Consider the following 24,643-nt stretch of genomic DNA (forward strand, 5'->3'; position numbering starts at 1 on the left):
GATTGCTAGACTAGGTCTAAAAATATACACAAGCTAGAAACTGGAAGTTTTTGCTGTCATGGTACTTTCTGTGATATATATATATACCTGTCTCTGAGTTTAAGGACTGGTTTATGTTTGTATCTTGCCGGTAAATGTATTTTTCAATGATGATGGGCAGCTTCGAAAACATCTCCTCTTCCATTCTAATGAAATTATGAAATGGATCTTGATCTAGAAATATATGCGATGAAGTACGCAATTTCAGAGTGCTGGTAATCAATGCAACATCGAGAATACGCATATCATGTATGAACAAACTGACGTTAGAATCTATACGTTAACTATAATAAATTTAATGGGTTAAAAATTCAGTTGAATTAACGAATAGGCTTGTAAGTAGGCTGTTTAGTTTTTTATGTTGGTAACGCCACGTAGCGCTCTGTATGAAAACCACTCACTGTGCTGTGTGCAGTCTGTGGCTGGTTGGACTCATTGTTGGAATATTTGCTTGTGTAGTGTTGGGCAGTTGGATGTGAACAGCGCGTAGCGTCGTGAAGTTGGAGGTGAGCCGCCAGCAGTGGTGGATGTGAGGAGAGAGATGGTAGAGTTTTGAGAGCGGACGATCTGGACGTATGTCCGTCAGAAAGAGGAAATTTGTAATACTGGATATCATGGGCCATTCTTTTGTAGGGATTATTGAAAGTCAGATTGCGTTGCGCTAAAAATATCGTGTGTCATTTTAGTGATGATCAGAATAAGTATAGAGAAAACTGTTTGAGTACGTTGAGTTTTGCTCAGCTGTTTGAAAATCAACATAAAAACCTAAACAGCCTACTTACTTCTGCTAGTACATATTTTAGACTCTGTACAGCATTACGTAGGGCTCCTCTACCAGCAATTCGCTGTTCAAGCCGTCAACGACTTCAAAATCTTCTTCTCGATTTTCATCGCTCTTCTTCAACAGAGTTAATCTAGCTTTGTAGTAAAGAAAACTGTGCGGTTTGCGAGCCAAATAAAGCCGATGACGACTACTGTAGAGCGCAAACCACGTTTACCAACTCGTCCCGTGTGCCGACGGCACTGCATCTCGTGAGGTCGAAAGACCTGTTCACGTCCACGTCAACGTTAGCTGTCACGTTCCTTGTGAGGACGGCCTTAGCAGTATACAGCCAGCCAAACGAATCACGAGACACATCACTTCGCAAGCTTATATGGAACGTATAGAGGGGCCCGCCTTAATCTCTTGCACTATTAAATAAATCTAAATAATGGTCACCAGCCTCTCTTAGATCTGCGAGGGAGTGTTAAAATTCTCAGCACTAACACACCACTAATTAGTGATCTGTAGCAATATAACTGCTTTCAATAAGGTTCCAAGATCGGTTCACTGGAATGGAAAATATTCTCTGCTATCAATTTTTATACAGCCTCCAGTTAGGTCACAGCAAAATCTCCCTACAATTTCCACAGCAATAGGACAGAAACACAGTTCAAAGTCAGTTGGTCAAAATACAAATAAAAGGCCACCTGACCTCTCAATTTTTCCCAAACTTCATGAAATTATTTTTAACATTTACCTCTTTCATTCATTTTTCGCAAACTTCATGAAATTATTTTTAACGTTTAGCTCTTTCATACATTTTTCGTAAACTGCATGAAATTATTTTTAACATTTAGCTCTTTCATCTAACCAGCTCAGGTATTACCACTGGTCATTTCCTACTCACAGTAATAGCGCTGTCCACCAAAGAGCTGCTTCTTGCTAGGGCTTTTCAAAATTTATCTCCATTTTATTCAAGGAAAAAATTCTGAGTTCAGCATAGTAAGTCTCAACCAGAATCCATTTAGATGGATTACGGAAAGGGCATATAATCTGCAGCCGGATAAAACCCCCTTGCTCTGAATGCTGCACGCTGGCTCTGGTGGCGACAAAAGCTGGCGGACAAGTGGACGATCGAGGTCAGGAATGACATATGTATATTGTTATCGTAAATGTCTGTAGACAATGACCTGAGACATGCAAACGGCTTCCCCATAGTGTTAACGAGTCACGAAAGACAGACTCTGCGATCTTTTGGTAACAAGCAGGTAGCCTTAGAGAGTCATCCAGTAGAGCCAGCCAGCTTCATTTATGTCGAGTCTTTCATGTTCCAGCAATTATTTCGACTATAACTGTATAGGCATGCTCTAAACCAATGTAGAGTCCATGACGTAGGGTAATTCACAATCTTACTTCTCTGTTTTATAAACTAATCGCGGATTGGGGATGGGAGCAAAGAAGATCCCAACGCCCCCGAATGTGCCACTTGTCTTATAATCCCATTAGACAAAATATTAGTCGCCGTCTTCAAACAACACTGGTCGCTTTGGCGCACCGTGTTGTTGTGGTCCAGAGACTGGTTTGATGCAGCTCTCCGTGCTATTCTACCCTGTGCCTCTTCATCTCCGAGTAACTACTGCAACCTCCATCCTTCTGAAACTGGTTACTGTGATGGTCTCCCTCTACGATTTTTATGCCCAATATTTCCCTCCAGTACTAAATTGGTGATCCCTTGAGGCCTCAGAAGCTGTCTTACCAAACTATCCTTTCTTCTAGTCAGGTTATGCCACAAATGTTTCATCCCAATTCTGTTTAGTATTTCCTCATTAGTTACGTGATATACCATCTAAATTTCAGCATTCTACTGTGGTACCACATTTTAGAAACTTCTATTCTCGTCTTGTCTAAACTGCTTATTCCAGAATGAGATTTTCACTCTGCAGCGGAGTGTGCGATGATATGAATCTTCCTGGCAGATTAAAACTGTGTGCCGGACCGAGACTCCAACTCGGGACCTTTGCCTTTCGCGGGCAAGTGCTCTACCAACTGAGCTACCCAAGCACGACTCACGCCCCGTCCTCACAGCTTTACTTCTGCCAGTACTTCGTCTCCTACCTTCCAAACTTAACAGAACCTCTCCCGCGAACCTAGCAGAACTAGCACTCCTGAAAGAAAGGATACTGCGGAGACATGGCTTAGCCACAGCATGGGGGATGTTTCCAGAATGAGATTTTCACTCTGCAGCGGAGTGTGCGCTGATTGTCCATGTTTCACTTTCATTCATGGCTGCATCTGATACAAATACTTTCAGAAAAGACTTGCTGACATGTAAATCTATATTCAAAAGATTCTCGTTTGCTAAAATAATTCCCTCAGCATCACCTTGTTTAATTCGACTTCACTCCATTATCCTTGTTTTTGCTTTTGTTGATGTTCATCTTATATCCTCTTTTCAAGACAATGTCCATTTCGTTCACGTGTTCTTCCAAGTCCGTTGCTGACAGAATTACAGCGTAATCGGCGGACCTCTGGACTTTAATCCCTACTCCGAATTTTTCTTTGGTTTCTTTTCCTGTCAGCTCATTTTATAGATTGTATAACATCGGGGATGGGCTACAACTCCGTCTCACTCCCTTCTCAACCATTGCTTCCCTTTCATATCCCTCGACTCTTATGACTGCTCTACGATGTCTGTACAAGTCGTAAATAGCCTTCCGCTGCCTGTATCTTAACCCTTGCTACCTTCAGAGTTTCAAAGATGGTGCAAAACTGGCACCGGCGGCTCATGTGAACCTCCACCACTGACGCAAGTCATGGAAGTAAAGTGGTGAGTATGTGCCAGTCGGTTGTATAGAATCGGCGCAGTGAGACTAACCGACGTGGAGACCTGATCCTGCTCTCAGTCATTCAAACTACTTTTAACATGATCCAGAATTTTTATTTCAACATTATCGGCGACCAAGTGTTGCCTCTCCTATATCTTAATGAGTATGCTGGGTATACTCAAGTCGAAAACGTTGACAACAGCCGTGTTCAGAGGGCTGCCCGCGTATGTTCCTGATTTGATGAGCGCTCAGGTCCCTATCGGTTCTCGAGTTGTACGCTAAGTCACCCGATCTTAATTCCATACAAAATGTATGTAACCCTGGGTGGAACAATCATAATTACTGTGTTTTGTTAACTCTATCGGATCTAATAATCGGTGAGTGGCTTCAGCTGTATATTATGGTGTACCCGAAGAAACACGTAAACTCTCTTCCTCGCCGAACTGAGGCTATTATGAAGCTAGAGGCTTTGCTACCAGGTACTAGCGCGATGCCTCCTGGGAGTGGGGGGGGGGGGGGGGGGGGGCGGCGGCGGGGGGCTGAATAATTTCTGTCTAGAGAATTTGTTTTTATCACTGTAACGCATTTTCCGTGTTTGAAATGTACTGTATAGCACCCAGTGCTCAATTTTTTTATATATATTTACAAAAGAGAAGGAGGAGATTAGTATTTCAAAACCCGTCGACAACGAGGTCATTAGATACGGCGGCCAAGCTCGGATTTAGAAAGGATTGCTATGGAAATATGCCGTGTCTTTCAAACAAACCATCCCGGAACTTTCCTGAAACTATTTAGGGAAATGACAGAAAACCTAAAGCAGGATGGCCGGACGCGTGTTTCAATCGCCGTCCTCCCAAATGCGAGAAAGTGTACTAGCCACTGCGCCACCTCACTCGGTCTGTTTACAAAAGAAAGCAATACTTTGCTAAATAAGTTGTTTTCCGTGGAGATCGATAGCGAGAATAGACTGTGGAGCGTATGGTAAACAGTGACTGTGTAACGTGGAATCTTGTGTGGTTCGATGGATTATCTTTCTGCATTGATGACATACCAATTTAAGTCCCCAAACTTGTGTTGTGAAGCTTTCGCCACTAGATGATTGTAGATTGCCTGATATGGACGAGAAGCCCATGGCCTTCCAGCACGCTCCTTATTAATTTTGGCGCAAGGCGGGAACACCTTGCAGTCTAGTCACAAGGGAACAGTCAGTAGTGTAACAAGTGAGAAGGAACTAACTGGCACTCATAGGTACATATTTTGTAAATGATTGAAAGCGGATAAATGTGCAGAATTTTTATTTTGGTAACCTAGAGACGATAATTCATGGTTGTCCTAATCAAGATCCTTTCATTCCTAGATCGTGATTTCAGCATTAGACTATGAACAGCTTCTGTATTCAAGTTTTAAATGTTCGCTAAAGCATTCGAGTTGACCCTGAACCATAATTAATTATTTTATGTAAGTAATGAAGCTTAGAAGTTTTACATTTAGAGATCAGGAATGCTGCGGTTTATGAGTCCATTGTTGCCGGTTGCATACTTCACAAATGAAGGCGCCGCTGTTAAATTGCTAAGGCTTCCTTCATTCCCGCTGTAATTGAGTAAGACGAGTCTGAGAACTGTGGTGCTGCTGCCGCTTCGTATTTATTCCACGCATTCTCTCTTACTGAAGCATGCAGGGGTCCAAGCCCAGTCGCGACAATGCGAAATGACTGACTGTCAGAATCAGATGGCCTAACGATGCTGTGTTTTATGTGACCGTCAAAGTTGGAAGACGAAAATTAATGTATACAGTGTACACAATTGCTAATGTAATCCGTTAGAGGAGGAGTGATGTCTGGAATAAGTTTCATGCCAATGCCCATGATTCGGACGTAAAACAAACAAACTTTGCCAAATCCAAGCAAAATGTTTCTATTCTTGTTTATTTCAGTCCCACCATGAGATAACACATGTGCTGTATCAAACGAAAACTGGGCACAGAATAAAGTCACCGCTATCCTGCGACCGAAGAGAGCGCTATTTCTGTAACCATTTGGTCAAGACAACTTGCATTTATGGGTTGTTACTGAGTTGTATAGCTTAGTCTATCATGCGTTTCTGTAAATTTCTCGAAGACTGTTATAAATACATTTTAATAATTAATCACAATTTAGAGGTTGGACTTCATTGGCATCCCATGTTTTCTGTTCCTGTTGTTACAGACTCGATAGCGTCTCGAAAGCACGTATTTGTCAACACAATTGTTAGACTTTCTCTGAATAGATATTAAATATTAAAATAAATTTACACACACACACATGACAGAACACCATTCACTTATAACTGATCACTCATTATACTGACACACTAATTACGAATCTACTACCGATATAAACCCATCCAGGCGATACTAACGACACCTGGCGAGAAATATCTGCTAGCCAGGCACAAGCATGGTGCATGTAGTGTCAGTAAGTGTCGTGTCCGTGTGTAGAATGAGGATGGAACGCTATCTACGAGGGTTGGAAATTTAATAGTTCTAACTATTTATTTACAGCTCGTATCTAATAGATACGTGTTTTAAAGTTTTACTGGCCTTCAAAGTAGTCACCAGCATCGTGTTTGACCCTTTGCCGTAGATGTGGAAGTCGTAGAATACTCTTAGCAGTGACAGTTGTGTTGACAGTTCGAGCGACGTGGTCTATTGCCCGACGAATATGTAGCAGTTCTGAAGCGAATGCTGTGAAGTGTTTCCTTCAGTTTAGAAATCGAGTTGAATTCACGAGGGCTCAAGTCAGGAGAGTGCAGTGGGTGGTACAGCGCTTAACAGCCCCATCAGTCAAACAAATCAGTAACAGCTTGCACTGTTCGTGCTTGAGCATTGTCCTGCATAATGATGGTCAGGTCCTGCAGAACGTGTCATCACTTCAGTCTCTATGCTGTTCATGTTTGGAACACAACCTACGACCAGCTTAGACACAGAAGTGATAACACTTTCTGCAGGATCTGATCATCGTTTTGTAGGACAATGGTTAAGCACGTACAGTGCAAGCTGTTACTGATTTGTCTGACTGATGGGGCTGCTAAGTGCTATGCCACCTACTGCACTCCCCTGACTTAAGCCCTCGTAAGTTCAATTTGGTTTCTAAACTGAAGAAACACTTCATGGCTTTCGCTTCAGAACTGCTACAAATTCGTCGGACAATAGACCGCGCCGCTCGAACTGTCAACACAACTGGCACTGCTAAGAGTACCCTACGACTTCCACATCATTGGTAACGGGTTATCACAATGCTGGTGACTGCTTTGAAGGTCAATAAAACTTTGAAACACGTATCTATTTTGTACGAGCTGTACGTAAACACTTGTGACTGTGGAAGTTCCAACCCTCTTATCTGAGTTTGACAGAGGGCAGGTTGTGATGGCCCGGAGGCTCGGCACGAGGATTTCGGAAACGGCACGAGTTGTTGGGTCTTTGAGGAGTACTGTGTTGACTGTGTTCAACATGTTGCGAAACCACGTCCAGAGGTCGGGGGTGAGCGGCCATCCCTAATTACAGATGATGGAAGTCGTTGGCTGGGCGCACTGGTAAAACAGGACAGGCGGCGACTGTGGCGGAGCCGGTCCGTGTGGCCGAGCGGTTCTAGGCGCTTCAGTCCGGAACCGCGCGGCCGCTACGGTCGCAGGTTCGAATCCTGCCTGGGGCATGGATGTGAGTGATGTCGTTAAGTTAGTTAGGTTTAAGTAGTTCTAAGTTCTAGGGGACTGATGACCTTACAAGTTAAGTCCCATAGTGCTCAGAGCCATTTTGACTGTGGCGGAACTAACATCAGACTTTGATGCTGCGCATAGTACAAGTGTGTCTGAACACACGGTGCACCGAGCACTCCTATCGATGGGCCACCGCAGCCGACGATCCATGGATGTGCCAATGTTAACACCACGACATAGACAACTACGACCAAAATGGGCTCGTGAGAAATCACACTGGACTCTGGTGCAGTGAAAGAGCTTTGCATGGTATGATGTAAGTGAAAGAGCTTTGCATGGTACGATGTACCCCGATATCTTCCTCTTCATGCGAAAGGAGGGCTCGAATCCGTCGGCTTCCAGGGGAACAGCTTCTTAACAACTGTACTGCGGTACGGAAACAAGCCGGCAGTGACTCCATTACGTCCTGGCCAACATTCACGAGGGCTTCCGCGGCTCTTGTGGAGTTCGTGCAAGGCACCATGATGACCAAGGAGTAACGTACAGTGGTTGCAAACCACGTACACTCCTCCATGACGATCATGTTCCCCGACGGCAGTGGCAGTTTTCAGCAAGATAATGCGCAATGTCACAAGGTCAAGAGTGTGATGGAGTGCTTCTAGGGACACAGAGGCGAATTTCAACCGATGTGCTGGCCTCCCAGCTTGCCAGATCTGAACGCGGTCGAACACATCTGGGATGTGATTGAACGTGGCGTCAGAGCTCATCGCCTCCCCCAGCCCCCCCCCCCCACCTCCTCGCAATTAACGGGCATTAGTTGACTTGTGTGTGCAGATGCGGTGCCAATTCCTTCCAGCGACCTATCAAGGCCTCATTGCTTCTATGCCACGACGTGTCGCTATTGTTATCCGTGACAAAGGTGGACATACCGGGTTGTTAGGTAGGTGGGCACAATGTTCTGGCTGATTAGGATATAGTAATATTCATGTCTGCTGGTTGCTTATGTCATTTAGGCAGGTTGGGTATTTTACGACATTTCAAAACCTGAAAACGGCTCTGAAGCCATTGTCGTGATTTATGAAATAAATAAATAGTAATTTACAGTCTAATGGCGAAATTCCTTTCAAAAAGGTTGCGTAGTAGTAGGAATCCCACGAGTTGGCTGTTATACTTGCAAACCCGTCTGCTCACTCTCGTTTCTAAGCGAGTCGAGTCGACTTGTACCCGACAACAGGTGGCGAGAGAACTGCGGCGGAGACTCGCGAGTCCACACTAGGAGCACATCGAAATGGCGAGTTCGGAGGTAAACAAATGAAAGGAGCTCATTTCTGATCTTTACTTTACATACTTCACTGATGCAGGTATGGTATCTCCTTAGCAGCAGCTATAATAAACTTGTTTAAAGTAACACACAGCCCGTCCGGACAGCAGTGTGTTTTAAAGGACCACTTCTGAGATGACCCCAGATCGCATCGGCTCGGCGCATTTAAGACGAGGATCGATGCGCCAGGAGCCTGGATGTGGTTTCTAAGTGGTTCCTCACATCTCAGTAGGTAAATACCGGGCTGGTACCCAAATCCCGCCTCAAATTTTTTTTTAATTGGCTTTCGGGACGTGCCCATAAAGCCATTTCAAAAGTGGAACGTCTTTTATGACGGTAAGATCGTGTGGACAACAAGAAAATCTCCGACCCGGGCGGGAATCGAACCTGGGACCCTCCGCTTAGCAATCCTCCGCCCTGACTGCGCAACTACGGAGGCGAATATCTTCAGTTACCCTATTCGCAAACATTTAGAAAACTTTGGCTCTCTTTCACATGAACAGCAACACAGTTGAGGTCCACATTCTCCGTCTCGCTAGGGTAACGGGTTGGCGACAGGAAGGGAATCAGGCCACCCTTTAAACTAAACGTGCCAGATCCATTAATAATCATGCCACCCCTACGCCGATGCGGCGCAAAAGCACAAGAAAAAGAGTTTAAAGTATCATTCAGCGTTCCAGGAGGGTATAATCAAATATGGAATTGCGATGTTAGGGACCAGACTGCTTTGTTGTCACTCAGATAGAAGAGTGATGACCATATATTCCACGTTTTCCATTTCTTCAAGTGGGACATTATACACATTTTTCAAGTAGCAGTTAAAGTGAAGGCCCTCCCCCACACCCACCTGGCTAACGCGGCTGACTGCCATGAGGAGGACCTGGATTCGATTCCCGGTACCACCACGGATTTTTCCTTGGTGAGAAGACTGGAACGGGGTGCACTCAGCCTCATGAACCCATCTGACTGAGTTTTAGCAGCTCCATGTCACCGAAATTGACAATAGCTGTGAAAGATGTGCGCTGACCACACGCCTCTCCATATCACACCAAATGACGTCATTGGCGGAGGACGACAAGGCGATTGGTCGACTGTGGAGGCAGTTTACATTTTACTTATAGTGATGAATTACCGTTCTGTTGATTTTCAATATCGTTTGTGTGAAAATACGTTCGTAGCAATTATTTCTAAATTTGAAGCAAGTAGCGGTTCAATCCTCTATTCAGTGGACAAATGCTGTCCGACTACAGTTTTATTTGTAGTAACTGTTGGATGAGCGTAGTAAACAGTGCTATATTCAGTTTTATGGCTGCTGCGCACATGTATTCCGGTTTGTTTGGCTCTCTGAGAGTCCCCACAGGTGTCGGGTTACGGGTTAGGAGTTCCAAAGATATGTAGTAATGCCTAGCACGATAGTAGATTATGCATCAGTCAGTTTATTTAACTTTCTTGCAGATTTATGATGCATAAGAAATAACATACTTTTTAGCATAATATAAATAGTATGGGTTCTTTCATTGTGTAAATATGGCAATTTTTAGCTGGTGGACTCCTTTTGGCGAAATCTAAAATCAAATATACAAAAGTCTGTGAATTCCTAAAGGACAAAACTGCTGAGGTCACCGGTCCCTGGACTTACTCACTACTTAAACTAACTTATACTAAGAACGACACACGCCCTTGCCCGAGGAAGTACTCGAACCTCCCGCGAAGGGGTTGCGCAATCAGTATCATGGCGCCTCAAACCGCACGGCTATTCCGCTCGGCAAATCTAAAATCGTTCCGCGTTTTGTGTGAATGTTTTAAACTGAGAAACACTACACACTTCCCAACTGTGGTAATCCCATTAAATTTTCTCCCCTAACATGTGACAGCCTGGAGCGATAGCCCGTACGTGGCTCTCCTTATACACTGCAATCTCGTTGTGCCAGGCCGTAGCATTGGTAATGTAAGGGGAGCCGCTGAAACGGTGCTATAGGTACCAGAAATAAGGAAATGTGATTTTATACGAGGTTGGTTCAAAATGTAAGGTAACAAGTTCTCTGCGAGGAACGTTCAATCAGGAAGCAAAGAACTACACGAAGTTACTAATGCAATGGTACATATTAATTTTCCATAGTCACTATGGAAGGGAAGCAGTGGTTGGGAAGGGAGTAAGACAGGGTTGTAGCCTCTCCCCGATGTTGTTCAATCTGTATATTGAGCAAGCAGTAAAGGAAACAAAAGAAAAATTCGGAGTAGGTATTAAAATTCATGGAGAAGAAATAAAAACTTTGAGGTTCACCGATGACATTGTAATTCTGTCAGAGACAGCAAAGGACTTGGAAGAGCAGTTGAATGGAATGGACAGTGTCTTGAAAGGAGGATATAAGATGAACATCAACAAAAGCAAAACGAGGATAATGGAATGTAGTGTAATTAAGTCGGGTGATGCTGAGGGAATTAGATTAGGAAATGAGGCACTTAAAGTAGTAAAGGAGCTTTGCTATTTGGGGAGTAGCCGGCCGAAGTGGCCGTGCGGTTAAAGGCGCTGCAGTCTGGAACCGCAAAACCGCTACGGTCGCAGGTTCGAATCCTGCCTCGGGCATGGATGTTTGTGATGTCCTTAGGTTAGTTAGGTTTAACTAGTTCTAAGTTCTAGGGGACTAATGACCTCAGCAGTTGAGTCCGATAGTGCTCAGAGCCATTTGAACCATTTGGGGAGCAAAATAACTGATGATGGTCGAAGTAGAGAGGATATAAAATGTAGACTGGCAATGGCAAGGAAAGCGTTTCTGAAGAAGAGAAATTTGTTAACATCCAGTATTGATTTAAGTGTCAGGAAGTCATTTCTGAAAGTATTCGTATGGAGTGTAGCCATGTATGGACGTGAAACATGGACGATAAATAGTTTGGACAAGAAGGGAATAGAAGCTTTCGAAATGTGGTGCTACAGAAGAATGCTGAAGATTAGATGGGTAGATCACATAACTAATGAGGAAGTATTGAATAGGATTGGGGAGAAGAGAAGTTTGTGGCACAACTTGACCAGAGGAAGGGATCGGTTGGTAGGACATGTTCTGAGGCATCAAGGGATCACAAATTTAGTATTGGAGGGCAGCGTGGAGGGTAAAAATCGTAGAGGGAGACCAAGAGATGAATACACTAAGCAGATTCAGAAGGATGTAGGTTGCAGTAGGTACTGGGAGATGAAGCTTGCACAGGATAGAGTAGCATGGAGAGCTGCATCAAACCAGTCTCAGGACTGAAGACCACAACAACAACAACAGTCACTATGGCTGTCTAAGCATTTCTTCTATCGGTAATTCAACATGTAATAAATCAAGTTCCAGGTGTAAACAACAGCCACCTGAGAGTTAGCATCGGTTTTGAAGTGGCGCCCAGCCACGTGCTTTTTCAACGGTCCGAAGAGATGCAATTCGCTTGGTGCGAGATCCGGCGTGTATGGAGGGTGTTCCAGTACAGTCAGTCGGAAATGCCGGACCAAATTACGCTTAACCGAGACCAATTCGGTCGGACGTTGTAGTGCAACAACACGACTCCCTTTTTTTCCTCCGAATCCTTTTCTGCCACAACAACTGGCACCTTTCACCGTTACTACAAGGGCGAGGGAGTCAAGTAGAACCACAAGCTGCGTGTCGCAAAAGACTATCCACAACTTTCTTCTCGGATACCTTTGTTTTGTACTTCACTGCCAAATGTGTACATGTGAACTATCATTCGTTTCTTTTTGTTATAAATAAACCGGTATGCATGCGACAGTAACCCTAACTAATATGTTCCACAAGGACGTACATAAAAATAGGACTTTCCCGGGGCTCATATCTCGGGTTCGGTGGATTATAGAAAGGTATTTTCAAGTGTTCTGGATACCCTTTGTACTAGGGAGCATTTGTATGCCCAACATAAGGATCGTCTTCATGTAATTATACTACATTACAGGATCGAAGTTTGAATACTACTCACTTCCTCCAGCTTAGGCAAATGGAGCAAATCAGTTGGTTCTTTTTGCATTACACATGGTCTGCGACGAGCATTAAGAGGCTTATGCAAGCACCATTTCGTTCCTGGGAGGTTTCTGAGAAAACCCGAAGAACATAGTTTTTGAGTATCGAAACCGACATGTGGATTCGAAGACGGCTATGCACAGCAAATGGCACATTGTTTAGAATATATTCCCAAGATCCCGATCTCGAATAACCATGAACATTTTCTTGATATTTTTTATCTCTTTCCGAGATACAGAATTTCAAATTATCCTACTTGTGTGCGTAAAACACGCTCGTAAAATCCGATGTGTGGCGAAAACGCAGTTCATAAAGTGACGTAGCACGGAGAAATATGCTGTAAAGTGCCTCCGTTATCATCACAAGCGTTCTGGTAATCCCTTGTTGTAGTACAGAAGCGCAGACAGAATTTTTGTGCACTTAAAATGCGGTCTAAGATGTAAAATTGATAGTTGTGCGTTATTTAGATTTCACGCAAGGAATCTATCAAAATTTTACTGACCGACGGAGTTCTTTTCATATAGGTGACATGCCCCGCTGTAGCAGAGAAAAGATGGGAACCAGCGGAAATATGCTCGTATTTATTTAAAGACTGACTGAAAAGTGTGGTACCAGCTACCTCGTTCTAGCTTCCACAGCACCTTTAAATATTTTCCAAAAATTTTTACCTGCGAAGTTTTTCGCGCTTTTTTATGCTGAGAGAGAAGCAGACAGTTAGAGATAGAAAAGTAATACAAGTATGTGGACACAGACAGTGGTTGCGGCATAGAAAGAGCGACGGAGACAATCGCAGTGTGAGGGAAAGGGACGGACACAGTGGCAGTGGAGCGCAGTTGAGGCTAACAGGAAAACGGTAAAGGAGACAGTCCCAGTGTGAGAACAGAAAGGATAGGAGGAAGTTGAAAAGGGTGAGAGCTAGTGATAATGAGAGACAGTGTGTGGCAATGACAACGAGGAAGAAAGAGATAGCGACAGTGGCAAGAGGCAGCAGAAGTTAGATGGTGTGAATCAGATAGTAGAGAGCAAGGAGGAGACTGTTGCAGTGAGAAAAGACAGTAATAGTGGGACAGAACGAAGGAAACTGTGGCTGTGAGACAGGGGACAGTGACATCCAGACCCAAAGAGATAATGACAGTGTGTTGGGCTGAATGAGTGAGTAAGAATGGGCAAGGAGGAGTGGATGGGTATGAGGGACTTAATGCAATGGACAAGTGGGGGTGAGCGAGTTACTGATAGGGGAGCTTGTGGAAGTGAGAGGTGAGTCGGGGGGAGGTGAGTCCCATCTTAAAAAGGAACGCACATATATTCACATGCCAAAAAATTTGGGAAAATTTTTGAAGGTGCTGACGAGGGCAGAATGAAGCAGCTGGTACCCTACTTTCTCGTCAGTTTTTTCATGAGCAGGAGTATATTCGCCTTTATGTGCTCCGATAAGAGCATTTTTCCGCTGGCATATAATAGCTCTGTATTTTAACGTTTTGTAAAAACCTTCCTACGTTAGTTATTAAATAGACGCTGCGGACAATGCCGTAGTCACTAGACATACAGAATTCATTCGTTGATGCTCGTACAGTCCATCCGCACAGGACTTAAATTCCGTGAAATCAGTCATCTGTGTATTTAGCACAGATATTTCCGAGATGAATTTTCACTCTGTAGCGAAGTGTGGGCTGATTATAAACTTCTTGGTAGATTAAAATGTGTGCCGGACCGGGACTCTAACATTGAATCTTTGGCTTTCACAGGTAAGTTTCTAACGACTGAGTTCTCCAGACACGACCCACGACCCGACCTCAAAGCTTTACTCGTCCTACCGCTAGTACCTCTCCGCTATGTTAAAAACTTTACAAGCGTTCTCTTCCATACTTTGCGGGACTAATGCTCTCAGAAGAAAGGAAATTGGCGAGAAAAGGCTTAGTCACGGCATAAGGGATTTTTCCAAAATGAATATACACTCTGTAGACGTGGGTGTGCTGATTTGATACTTCCTGAGAGATTAGAACTGTGTGCTAGACTGTGACTATAGTTCGGCTTCGAATCCCGTCGCCTCACACAATTTCAATCTGACAGGAAGTTTCTATAGCCACTTGCTTGATTTAGATCTTTCACAACATTTGTGGGTTTACTGATCTATTCCGAAATACATTACAGCTTTACGTTCAATCTGATTACAATATGATCAGAGACAATAATTTAACACACGTAAAATTAAAGTTAAATCCGACGATGTTCACACGAATTATTTAAAAATTGTTTGAACTAAACTAATCTAAACTCCTCAATATTCTCTTTTGTCTGTGAGGTACTGGATGGGCTAAACAAAAGGTTTCGAACGCTTAGCATATTTTTTGATTTAACTGAGGCATTTGATTGTGTTGATCGCAAAATATTGCCCCAGAAGTTGGTTGACCTCTTACTGTAGCAACAGGCAGCAAAAGGTCATTATTCACAATGTTGATAATGGCTATGATGTGGCGTCTGAGTGGGGCACTGTGAAGTGGGGGGTGCCCCAGGGATCAGTGTTGGGGCCACTCCTGTTCCTTATTTGTATAAATGATATGCCCTCTAGTATTACAGGTAACTCTAAAATATTTCTGTTTGATGATGACACTAGCTTGGTAGTAAAGGATGTTGTGAGCAACATTGGCCCGGTTTCAAAAATGGTTCAAATGGCTCTGAGCACTATGGGATTTAACATCTGAGGTCATCAGTCCCCTAGAAATTAGAACTACTTAAACCTAACTAACCTAAGGACATCACACTCATCCATGCCCGAGGCAGGATTCGAACCTGCCACCGTAGCGGTCGCGCGGTTCCAGACAGAAGCGCCTAGAACCGCTCGGCCACTCTGGCCGGCTGGCTCGGTTTCAAATAGTGCAGTACATGACCTATGTTCATGGCGTGTTGAAAATAAACTAACGATAAATCACCGTAAGACTCAGTTTTTACAGTTTCTAAGACAAAATTCAACAAAACCTAACGTTTTAATTTCACAGAACGGGCATATGATAAGTGAAACTGAATAGTTCAAATTTCAAGGTGTTCAGATAGATAGTAACCTGTCGTGGAAAGCCCACGTTCAGGATCTTGTTCAAAGACTTAATGCTGCCATTTTTACTATTCGAACGGTATCAGAAGTGAGTGATCTTTCGACACGAAAATTAGTCTACTTTGCTTATTTTCATTCGCTTATGTCGTATGGTATTATATTTTGAGGTAACTCTTCCCATTCAAAAAGGATATTTTTGGCTCAGAAACGGGCGGTTTGGGCAATAAGTGGTGTAAGTTCACGAACCTCTTGTCGACCCCTGTTCACGAGTCTGGGTATTTTGACAATGGCCTCTCAATATATATATTCCTTACTGTCATTTTTTGTTAACTGTATTACCTCATACCCAAGAATATGCAGCTTTCAGTCGGTTAATGCTCGGCAGAATTCAAACCTGCATTCGGATCGGACTTCCTTAACTCTTGTGCAGAAAGGTGTGCGGTATATTGCTGCATCCATTTTCAAGAAGCTACTACTCGAATTCAGTAATCTTTAGCAGTAATCCACGCGCTTTCAAATAGAAACTGAAGTCCTTCCTCATGGATCACTCCTATTCTGCCGAGGAGTTCCTTGAAAAATTAAGCTGATTCTTACTGAATTGTTGGTTGCGTTTACTTAAGCTTATGGACTGCCTTTTTTAGGGTTCATGAACATTTATTTTTATCTGTTATTACTTTTGTGTTGTAATTTCATGTACTGACACGTTCCATGACTTTGGAGATTTGCTCCTCAATTTGGTCCTACGGAACGTAACGTGCAAATAAATAAATAAAAATAACAGGCCTGAAGGCCTAACGGTACCGACCGACCGCCGTACCATCCTCACAGCCCACAGGCGTCACTGGATGCGGATATGGAGGGGCATGTGGTCAGCACACCGCTCTCCTCGCAGTGTGTCAAGTAGCTCGTCAGTTTGCCTCACAAGGGCTGAGCACCCCGCTTGCCAACAGCGAGCGGCAGACCGCATGGTCACACATCCAAGCCCGACAGCGCTTGACTTCGGTGATCTGATGGGAACCGGTGTTACCACTGCGGCAAGACCGTTGGTAAAAATTGTTTACAGCATCTAGTAACCACCGACTGGACACTGGACGCGGACGAAGAATGGGGAAATGAACTCAAGATCAGCTGTATTGCGCTTGTGACCCGCTGAGCATTAGGTGGGGCTACAGACCTGCTTGGCGACGCGCTTGGTGTGCAGTTCGCCGATGCCCGCCTCGGACACGTTGGAGGTGAGGTCGCCGAGCGGCGCGTACTCCTGCGAGAAGACGTAGAAGCCGGCCGTCTCGAAGGCGACGTCGTACGTGGTGATGATGTTGCGGTGCGCCGACAGGTGCAGCCCGTAGTGGAACTCGCGGAAGAAGTCGCGCAGCGCGGTGTACGGCTTGGGCAGCGCCTTCAGCACCATCTCGGTGTCGGTGGCGCGGTGCTCCACCAGCAGGATCTTGCCGAACCAGCCCTCGCCCACGATCTGCAGGATGTCGAACTCCTCCGCCAGGCTCACCTGCAACAGCGCAGCGCCGCAGGGCGCCTGTCTAAGTCATACCTTCTAGCACTAATTCATCGTATGTCGCTGGAGCTACGAAAGGCAACTAAAAATTAGAAAAAAAGCCGCAGATTATTTCTGTTTCAAGAAGTTAGTCTTGTTTTTTGTTGTGACTATCCTGCTAATTCAAAGAGACTGCTTGTTAGACCCTAATCCAGAGGTGTACACATTACGCTCTTAACCAGCCCGTACATGTCTGTTAGCGAGGCAGGCAAGCTGCAGACCGGGCAGGCTGCTTCACTCCCCAACTCAAGCAGGCTAAACGAGTCTTGCCTGCCTGCCCGTCTTCCAACCGTGCTAGCCTACGTAGCAGTTTAACTGTGTTACGATAGGGTTCGGACGTTGATGGAAAGTGTTTTTTTACACGAGTATCACAAGACGTGACTTAACGAAATAAGTATTCGTTTTGAGTCATTGCAAGGCCGAAAATAATGCATTTTCCTTGTCCTTTATTTCCTTTTCGGCGTGTTTCGGACTTATTTATTTACTTCTGTGTGAATGGTTTTCATTGCTACTTCAGCGTCTTTCAACTAGTACAGGGTATTCTCAATTGTAACATCATCAGGTCACCTCTAGTACATGTTTTCTGTAGTAAGAAGATCAATCTCTTAAAGTCAAGAAGATCCTGTACACCTAAGAACTGAAGTTGTCTGTTGTACTGCAACGCCATCTAAAGTAAAGTCTTAGAAGTGCAGTTTCTGTAACCTTAGAATGTTCCAGCTAAATAAGATCCCTGTTATATCAGTTTCAATTACTTTTCCGGGATGTGTTTTGCGGGTTCGCTGAGTTCATTCAAATCGTTCAAATGGCTTTGAGCACTATGGGACTCAAATTCTGAGGTCATCAGTCCCCTAGAACTTAGAACTACTTAAACCTAACTAACCTAAGGACATCATACACATCCATGCCCGGGGCAGGATTCGAACCTGAGACCGTAGCAGTCGCAAGGTGCCAGACTGTAGCGCCTAGAACCTCTCGGCCACCCCGGCCGGCGCTGAGTTCATTCTGAGTTGTCATAATAGTTCATTCTAAATTCCACAAATGCATTTTCACAAACACTTTGTTCGTTTTTCACATTATGTTAACCTGAAAAGAAAAGAAGTTTTTCTTTCGTACTAAGCTTTCTCCACACTACGTCGAGTACCATCACAATGTGGTTTTTAATATCCACTGACCACATGTTTTTTTTTTATTTCAGTCAACGTTTGCCCTAAATTTATGATACCTGTCTACTGTGGCCTCAAGTCCTTAGCACATATTTCCACACTTGTCAGCCACTAAGTCTTTCTCTTCTTTCAAAATATATGTATGGCGTGAGGAAACTGCTGGTCAAATTTACAAACATGTCGTAACATATTCGAGGTTCCCGAATGAGTGTTTGGTAACTTTTTAGACAGTTTGCATTGCAAGATACCTACCGAATTAAAGTTAAAATCTTCTGGGCGGTTAGGCCGCGTCATATTTCCTTCAAAAATAATCGACGTTTCGACCTCTTTCCTGGGATTCTCTTCAGGACGTCTTCCTGAAGAAGATCCAACAGAGAGGTCGAAACATCGATTATTTTAGAAGCAAATATGACGTGGCCTGACAACCCAGAAGATTTTAACTTCAGTGACAACGACCACGAAATCCTTCAGGCTTACCTACCGATTTATTTAGAGCTGCCTTATTAACATATGACAACTTTTCCCACGCTATACTTGGGCTCTGTTTACTGATTGGTATATATTCTCTAGTTCTTAATTTCTCCTTAATCCCTTTTCAGTTGTATCTGCTCATTATCCTGCTCCAACCGATAAGATAAAATGAGCTGCAGTGAAATTACCTGCGGAAACTATGTCTGGCTAATCACGTTGGACTGATGGCGCAACCTGTTGTCAGGTGCAGCAAGCTGAACAGGTCTCGCGCAGCTTGCCACGCCTGTGGAAACCCAAGCTGGCCGCTCTGACCACTGCGCTTTAGTACGCAAGTACTATCGTTCCTCCGTTGCGGCAGATTGAGCTGCTTTAATGGTTGCGTCGGAGGTAGGGGAAGGAACGCTGGAAGGAGAATTTGTACATTGTTCTACCCGGATTCCGCTCCAGCTACTGCTAGGTCTGGGTGCTAACGAGTCCTCTCCATTTGGGCCGGTTCTTCCACTACTTTTCTTCCTCCCCTTGCTGCCAGGTGACACCTCTCCTTTCCACAGATATTCTCACTCCCGTTTTCCACCGTGTTCTTGGGCGCCCTCTAGGTCTTTTTCCATGAATCTCTAGTTCTTCCATAATTTTGGGGAGTCTCTGCCCACACATCCTCTTAACATGCCCCTACCATCTTAATCTCTTTTTTTTCGATTACTTATACTTTCTTGTTTAAGGTCCTTTCTAATATCTACAGCCCTTACTTGGTTCATTCTTGTTTTTCCCTTAACTACTCTGGATCACAATAGGGAAGTAATAACTCTTATACGTAAGGGGTTTTACTTTTTCTGAAACTTCTTTATTCCAAATCAGGTGTTTTATTGTTTGGGAGAAATTGCCTCCCTTCTGTAACCTCCTAATAATTTCGTTGGTTATTCTTCCATCACTAGATATTTCACTCTCTAAATAAATGAAACTGTTTACCACTTTAAGGGGTTCTCCATTCAAAGTAACATTTCCGTTGATCCCTTTGTGCCGGCCGCGGTGGTCTAGCGGTTCTGGCGCTGCAGTCCGGAACCGCGGGACTGCCACGGTCGCAGGTTCGAATCCTGCCTCGGGCATGGGTGTGTGTGATGTCCTTAGGTTAGTTAGGTATAAGTAGTTCTAAGTTCTAGGGGACTTACGACCTAAGATGTTGAGTCCCATAGTGCTCAGAGCCATTTGAACCATTTGATCCCTTTGTCTCTTCCAAATACCATTATTTCACTCTTATCTTTATTTATTTTTAATCCATACCTTTTCATTATTTCCTTCCACACAACAATTCGTAACTATACACCATACCATGTGCAAAAATCATCTCTTTGTCTTTTTCTGTTACTATATCTTTAACTGTCCTATTCATTCCCTCCATCACAACACTAAAAAGTGCAGGAGATAGAATACTTCCTTGTTTAAGTCCTTGCATTATTTCGAAGCATTTAGAGTTCCCCAATGGTGTTCTATTTCTACAGTTGTGTCCTCTGTACATTGTCTTTATTTTGTTAATGTATCCATCTTCTGTATCCTATCTTCTTCATTTCTTCCCAGAGTCTTGCCCTGTTAACTGAGTCATATGCCTTTTCTATGCCTATAAAAACCATTATCATCCTTTTGTTATACTCCCAACTTTTTTCTGTTAGTTGACGGATAGAAAATATCAGGCTGATCGTGCTTCTCCCTTTCCTAAACCCACGCTGTTCTTCACTCAGCTCCTTTCCTATCTTTTCACTTATTCGATTTAGTAAAATATTTAGTAAAATAAAAGATTCAATAAAATATTTAGTAAAATATTCGATTTGGTAAAATTCTTTCAAAAATCTTGGCTGTATGACTCAGAAGGGTTGTACATCTCTGCCCTAATTTGGCTTGAACTCGCCATTATCCGAACACACTGTTCGTGTTTCTCGAGAAAGTAACTTTGATGTGAGTTTACTGCCCATGACATCCTGGAATTGAAAGCTATTTTGTACCAATGATTGTGCACAACTGGCAATCTATACTCTCACTGTCCTACATCTCGTTGACACGTAAAGCTATGAACTTACTTGGTACCTTCGAAATGAATACATTCATATATATTTCTGCTTGTTTCGGCGATTAGCGTTACTTGTTGAAAACACATATAATTATAAGTTTCGGGAACCATGGGAAAAACGCAGGGAAAATTGTTGGTTTGAGCTGAAGAAATAGCTAAAATATCCTGTATAAAAGACGGTATTGTAAGCACAACTAGTGGGGGTACCAATTACATACCGGTACAGTGGATATAATTATATACGTGGCTACAAGTTGAAGATGCGTAATGTACGATCATATTTTAATGAAGCGCACACTATATGAAATTATACATTAAATATTGTCACTAGACCACTGGAAAAACACATACAGAGATAATGAAAGATGTCGTGAAGAAAAGTCAGGAGAAGCAATGACGTCCGTGTAGGCGTGAACACGTTTTGAATTGATAACCGGCCATTACACCAGTTGTGATTCAAGTACAGGATTTCCGAACACCATCTAATTACAGTTTCATTACCATAATGCAGGTAACACTGTGGCTTTAGTTTTCTAATAGCTCAAATAGCTCTAAGCACTATGGGACTTAACATCTGAGGTCACCAGTTCCCTAGACTTAGAAACTACGTAAACCTAACTAACCTAAGGACATCACACACATCCATGCCCGAGGCAGGATTCGAACCTGTGACCGTAGCAGCAGCGCGGTTCTGGACTGAAATGCCTAGAACCGCTCGTCCACAACGGCCGGTGGCTTTAGTTTTCATCGATATTTAATTCAAAGAAAAAGGATTTTTACAAAAGAAAATAACACAAAATGTTTATTAGTTTTGCAATATACTACCCTTGATGCAACTACATCTATAATGACTGCGCATTCGTCTCGTGAGGAAACGCACTATTTGCGAGAAAATGCCCCATTAACGTCCTCCTATTAAATGATCGAAATATACGTAAGAAAAGTAAAGATTTTTGATTCCAACACCACATTCTGTCTAATGCGCGTGGCATATGTTCTCTCTCGACCCCGCCTCCCCGTCATTAGCCAAGTTGCGGTTGTTCACACAGACTTTTACCTGCGTTTCCCCAACGGAAGAAGAGGTCACATTCCCCGATCAACCTCAAGGAATAAAACAAATCGATGCGCACATGGCCTGGATCCAGACACATTCCTGCTTCAGGCGCATCGATAGTGTGAGGACATCTCTGCTTCAACGGACATTTTCGTCTGCAGAAGCGATAAAAAGAGTGAAGAAAGTTGTTTATCATACTTACAGCCACTTTTCAAGTGTCGCGGGATAGATACATGTAATTATAGGCCTTTAAGGCCGACATAAATCTGTTACAAAATTACGGAATGTACAAGCATCAAAAAAAGTATTGCATCATCTCGGTTCTGAGAGTTCCGGAACCTGTACAGAAAATTGGAATAGAGATCAACATTAACATCATTTCCGCCCTTTTTATTGCTCATGAAAACCACACGTTGCATGTTGTACCACCATACATTGAGAACTTCAGAGGTGGTACCTCTAACACCCAGTAGCACGTCCTCTTGCATTGATGCATGCCTGTATTCGTCGTGGCATACTATCCACAAGTTCATCAAGGCACTGTTGGTCCAGATTGTCCCATTCCTCAACGGCGATTCGACGTAGGTCCCTCAGAGTGCTTTGTGGGTCACGTTGTCCATAAACAGCCCTCTTCAATCTACCTCAGGCATGTTCGATAGGGTTCATGGCTGGAGAACATGCTGGCCACTGTAGTCGAGCTATGTCGTTATCCTGAAGGAAGTCATTCTTAAGGTGTGCACAATGGGGATGGGAATTGTCGTCCATGAAGACGAATGCCTCGCCAATATGCTGCCGATATGGTTGCACTATTGTTCGGAGGATGGCATTCACGTATCGTACAGCCGTTACGGTGCCTTCCATGACCATCAACAGCGTACGTCGGCCCCACATAATGCCACCCCAAAACATCAGGGAACCTCCACCTTGCTGCACTTGCTGGACAGTGTGTCTAAGGCGTTCAGCCTGACCGGGTTGTCTCCAAACACGTCTCGGACGATTGTCGGGTTGAAGGCATATGCCGTTGAAGAGAACGTGATGCCAATCCTGAGCGGTCCATTCGACATGTTGTTGGGCTCATCTGTATCGTGCTGCATGGTGTCGTGGTTGCGAAGATGGACCTCGCCATGGACTCCGGGATTGAAGTTGCGCATCGTGCAGCTTATTGCGCACAGTTCGAGTAATAACACGACGTCCTGTGGCTGCACGAAAATCATTATTCGACATGATGGCGTTGCTGTCAGTGTTCCTCCGAGCCGTATACGTAGGTAGCGGTCATCCACAGTAGTAGTAGCCCTTGGGCGGCCTGAGCGAGGCATGTCATCGACAGTTCCTGTCTCTCTGTATCTCCTCCATGTCGAATAACATCGCTTTGGTTCACTCCGAGACGCCTGGACACTTCCCTTGTTAAGAACCCTTCCTGGCAGAAAGTAACAATGCGGACGCAATCGAACCGCGGTATTGACCATCTAGGCATGGTTGAACAACAGACAACACGAGCCGTGTACCTTCTTACTGGTGGAATGACTGGAACTGATCGGCTGTCGGACCCCTTCCGTCTAATAGGCGCTGCTCGTGCGTGGTTGTTTAGTGACATCTCTAAATAGTGAAAGGGACTGTGTACGTGATGCAATAGCTACAGTCGACGTCTATCTTCAGGAGTTCTGGGAACCGGGGTAATGCAAAACATTTTTTGATGTGTGTATCTCTTTCTCATACAGAAGGTGGAACAAATCTACTAAAGAGATGGCTCACACTAGTCCGCCCTCTCTCCCATGTTGCTACGCTATAAGAGCTCTCCACCATATAAAACTGACGGATGGCATCGAAAATATTCAAAGAATGGCAGCTTGTTTAATATTATCACCAAATAGGGCAGAGAGTATCGCGGGTATTATTGGTGAGTGAGATGGCAATCATCAAAACAAAGGGGTTTTCCTTTGCGGCGGCGCGATCTTTTTACTTAATTTAAATTACCAACTTTCTTCTCTGAATGCCAAAAGACTTTGCTGACTTCCACCTACGTATAGAAAAATGATCCTCGTGATAAAATAAGAGGCAACAGCTCCGCACTGTCATTGCTGAACAAAATACGAGCTTACCGAGTATTGGACCAGAATTGCTACTGGTTCCAGTTCTTCACTGCAGATAGAATTCAACACATCGTTCATAACGGAACAAGTTCGACAGATATAAAGGTGATCTCCGGATTTCCTGCAAGGGACTGTGATTGGACCATTAACGTTTACTGTATACAAGATGAACCCAAAATACGCCGACAAAATTACTGACAATAATTAACAACTTATAAATGATTGTGTTCCCTTTTACCTAATGAAACTGATATGGCTCTGTTAGTGCTATAACATACACATAGATAGAGAGCAGTGCATTAGAATGACAGACCTATAAGTCTTCCTCTGTAGTACCTTGATTTACATCTCGTAAGAATTTCGCCAGTTCGTAAAAACATACGCTGTTCGGAAGTAATAAGTTACTATAGTAAATTTTGCTCACATATAAAGAAAAATTAGTAGCCTGAAACACGATAAGCAATGCGCACATCACTTTCAAACTTCCCTAATTGATCACTACAGTAATACATAATCAAAACAAGCTTTTCATTTTAGTTCTTATCTTCCCGTAAAAATTGC

The 24,643-nt window shown here is 43.7% G+C and overlaps 1 protein-coding gene across 1 annotated transcript in view; it reads right to left on the reverse strand.

Annotated features, from left to right (window-relative positions):
• Window positions 1-24,643, reverse strand: part of LOC124605690 (serine/threonine-protein kinase meng-po) — a 373,132-nt gene that overhangs the window by 117,179 nt on the left and 231,310 nt on the right. Inside the window, exon 4 of the mRNA XM_047137545.1 lies at window positions 16,871-17,200. Within this exon, the coding sequence (XP_046993501.1) occupies window positions 16,871-17,200 (330 nt within the window). The remainder of the gene's footprint in view (window positions 1-16,870; window positions 17,201-24,643) is intronic.

Source organism: Schistocerca americana, chromosome 3 (assembly GCF_021461395.2).
Source record: "Schistocerca americana isolate TAMUIC-IGC-003095 chromosome 3, iqSchAmer2.1, whole genome shotgun sequence".
NCBI lineage: Eukaryota > Metazoa > Arthropoda > Insecta > Orthoptera > Acrididae > Schistocerca > Schistocerca americana.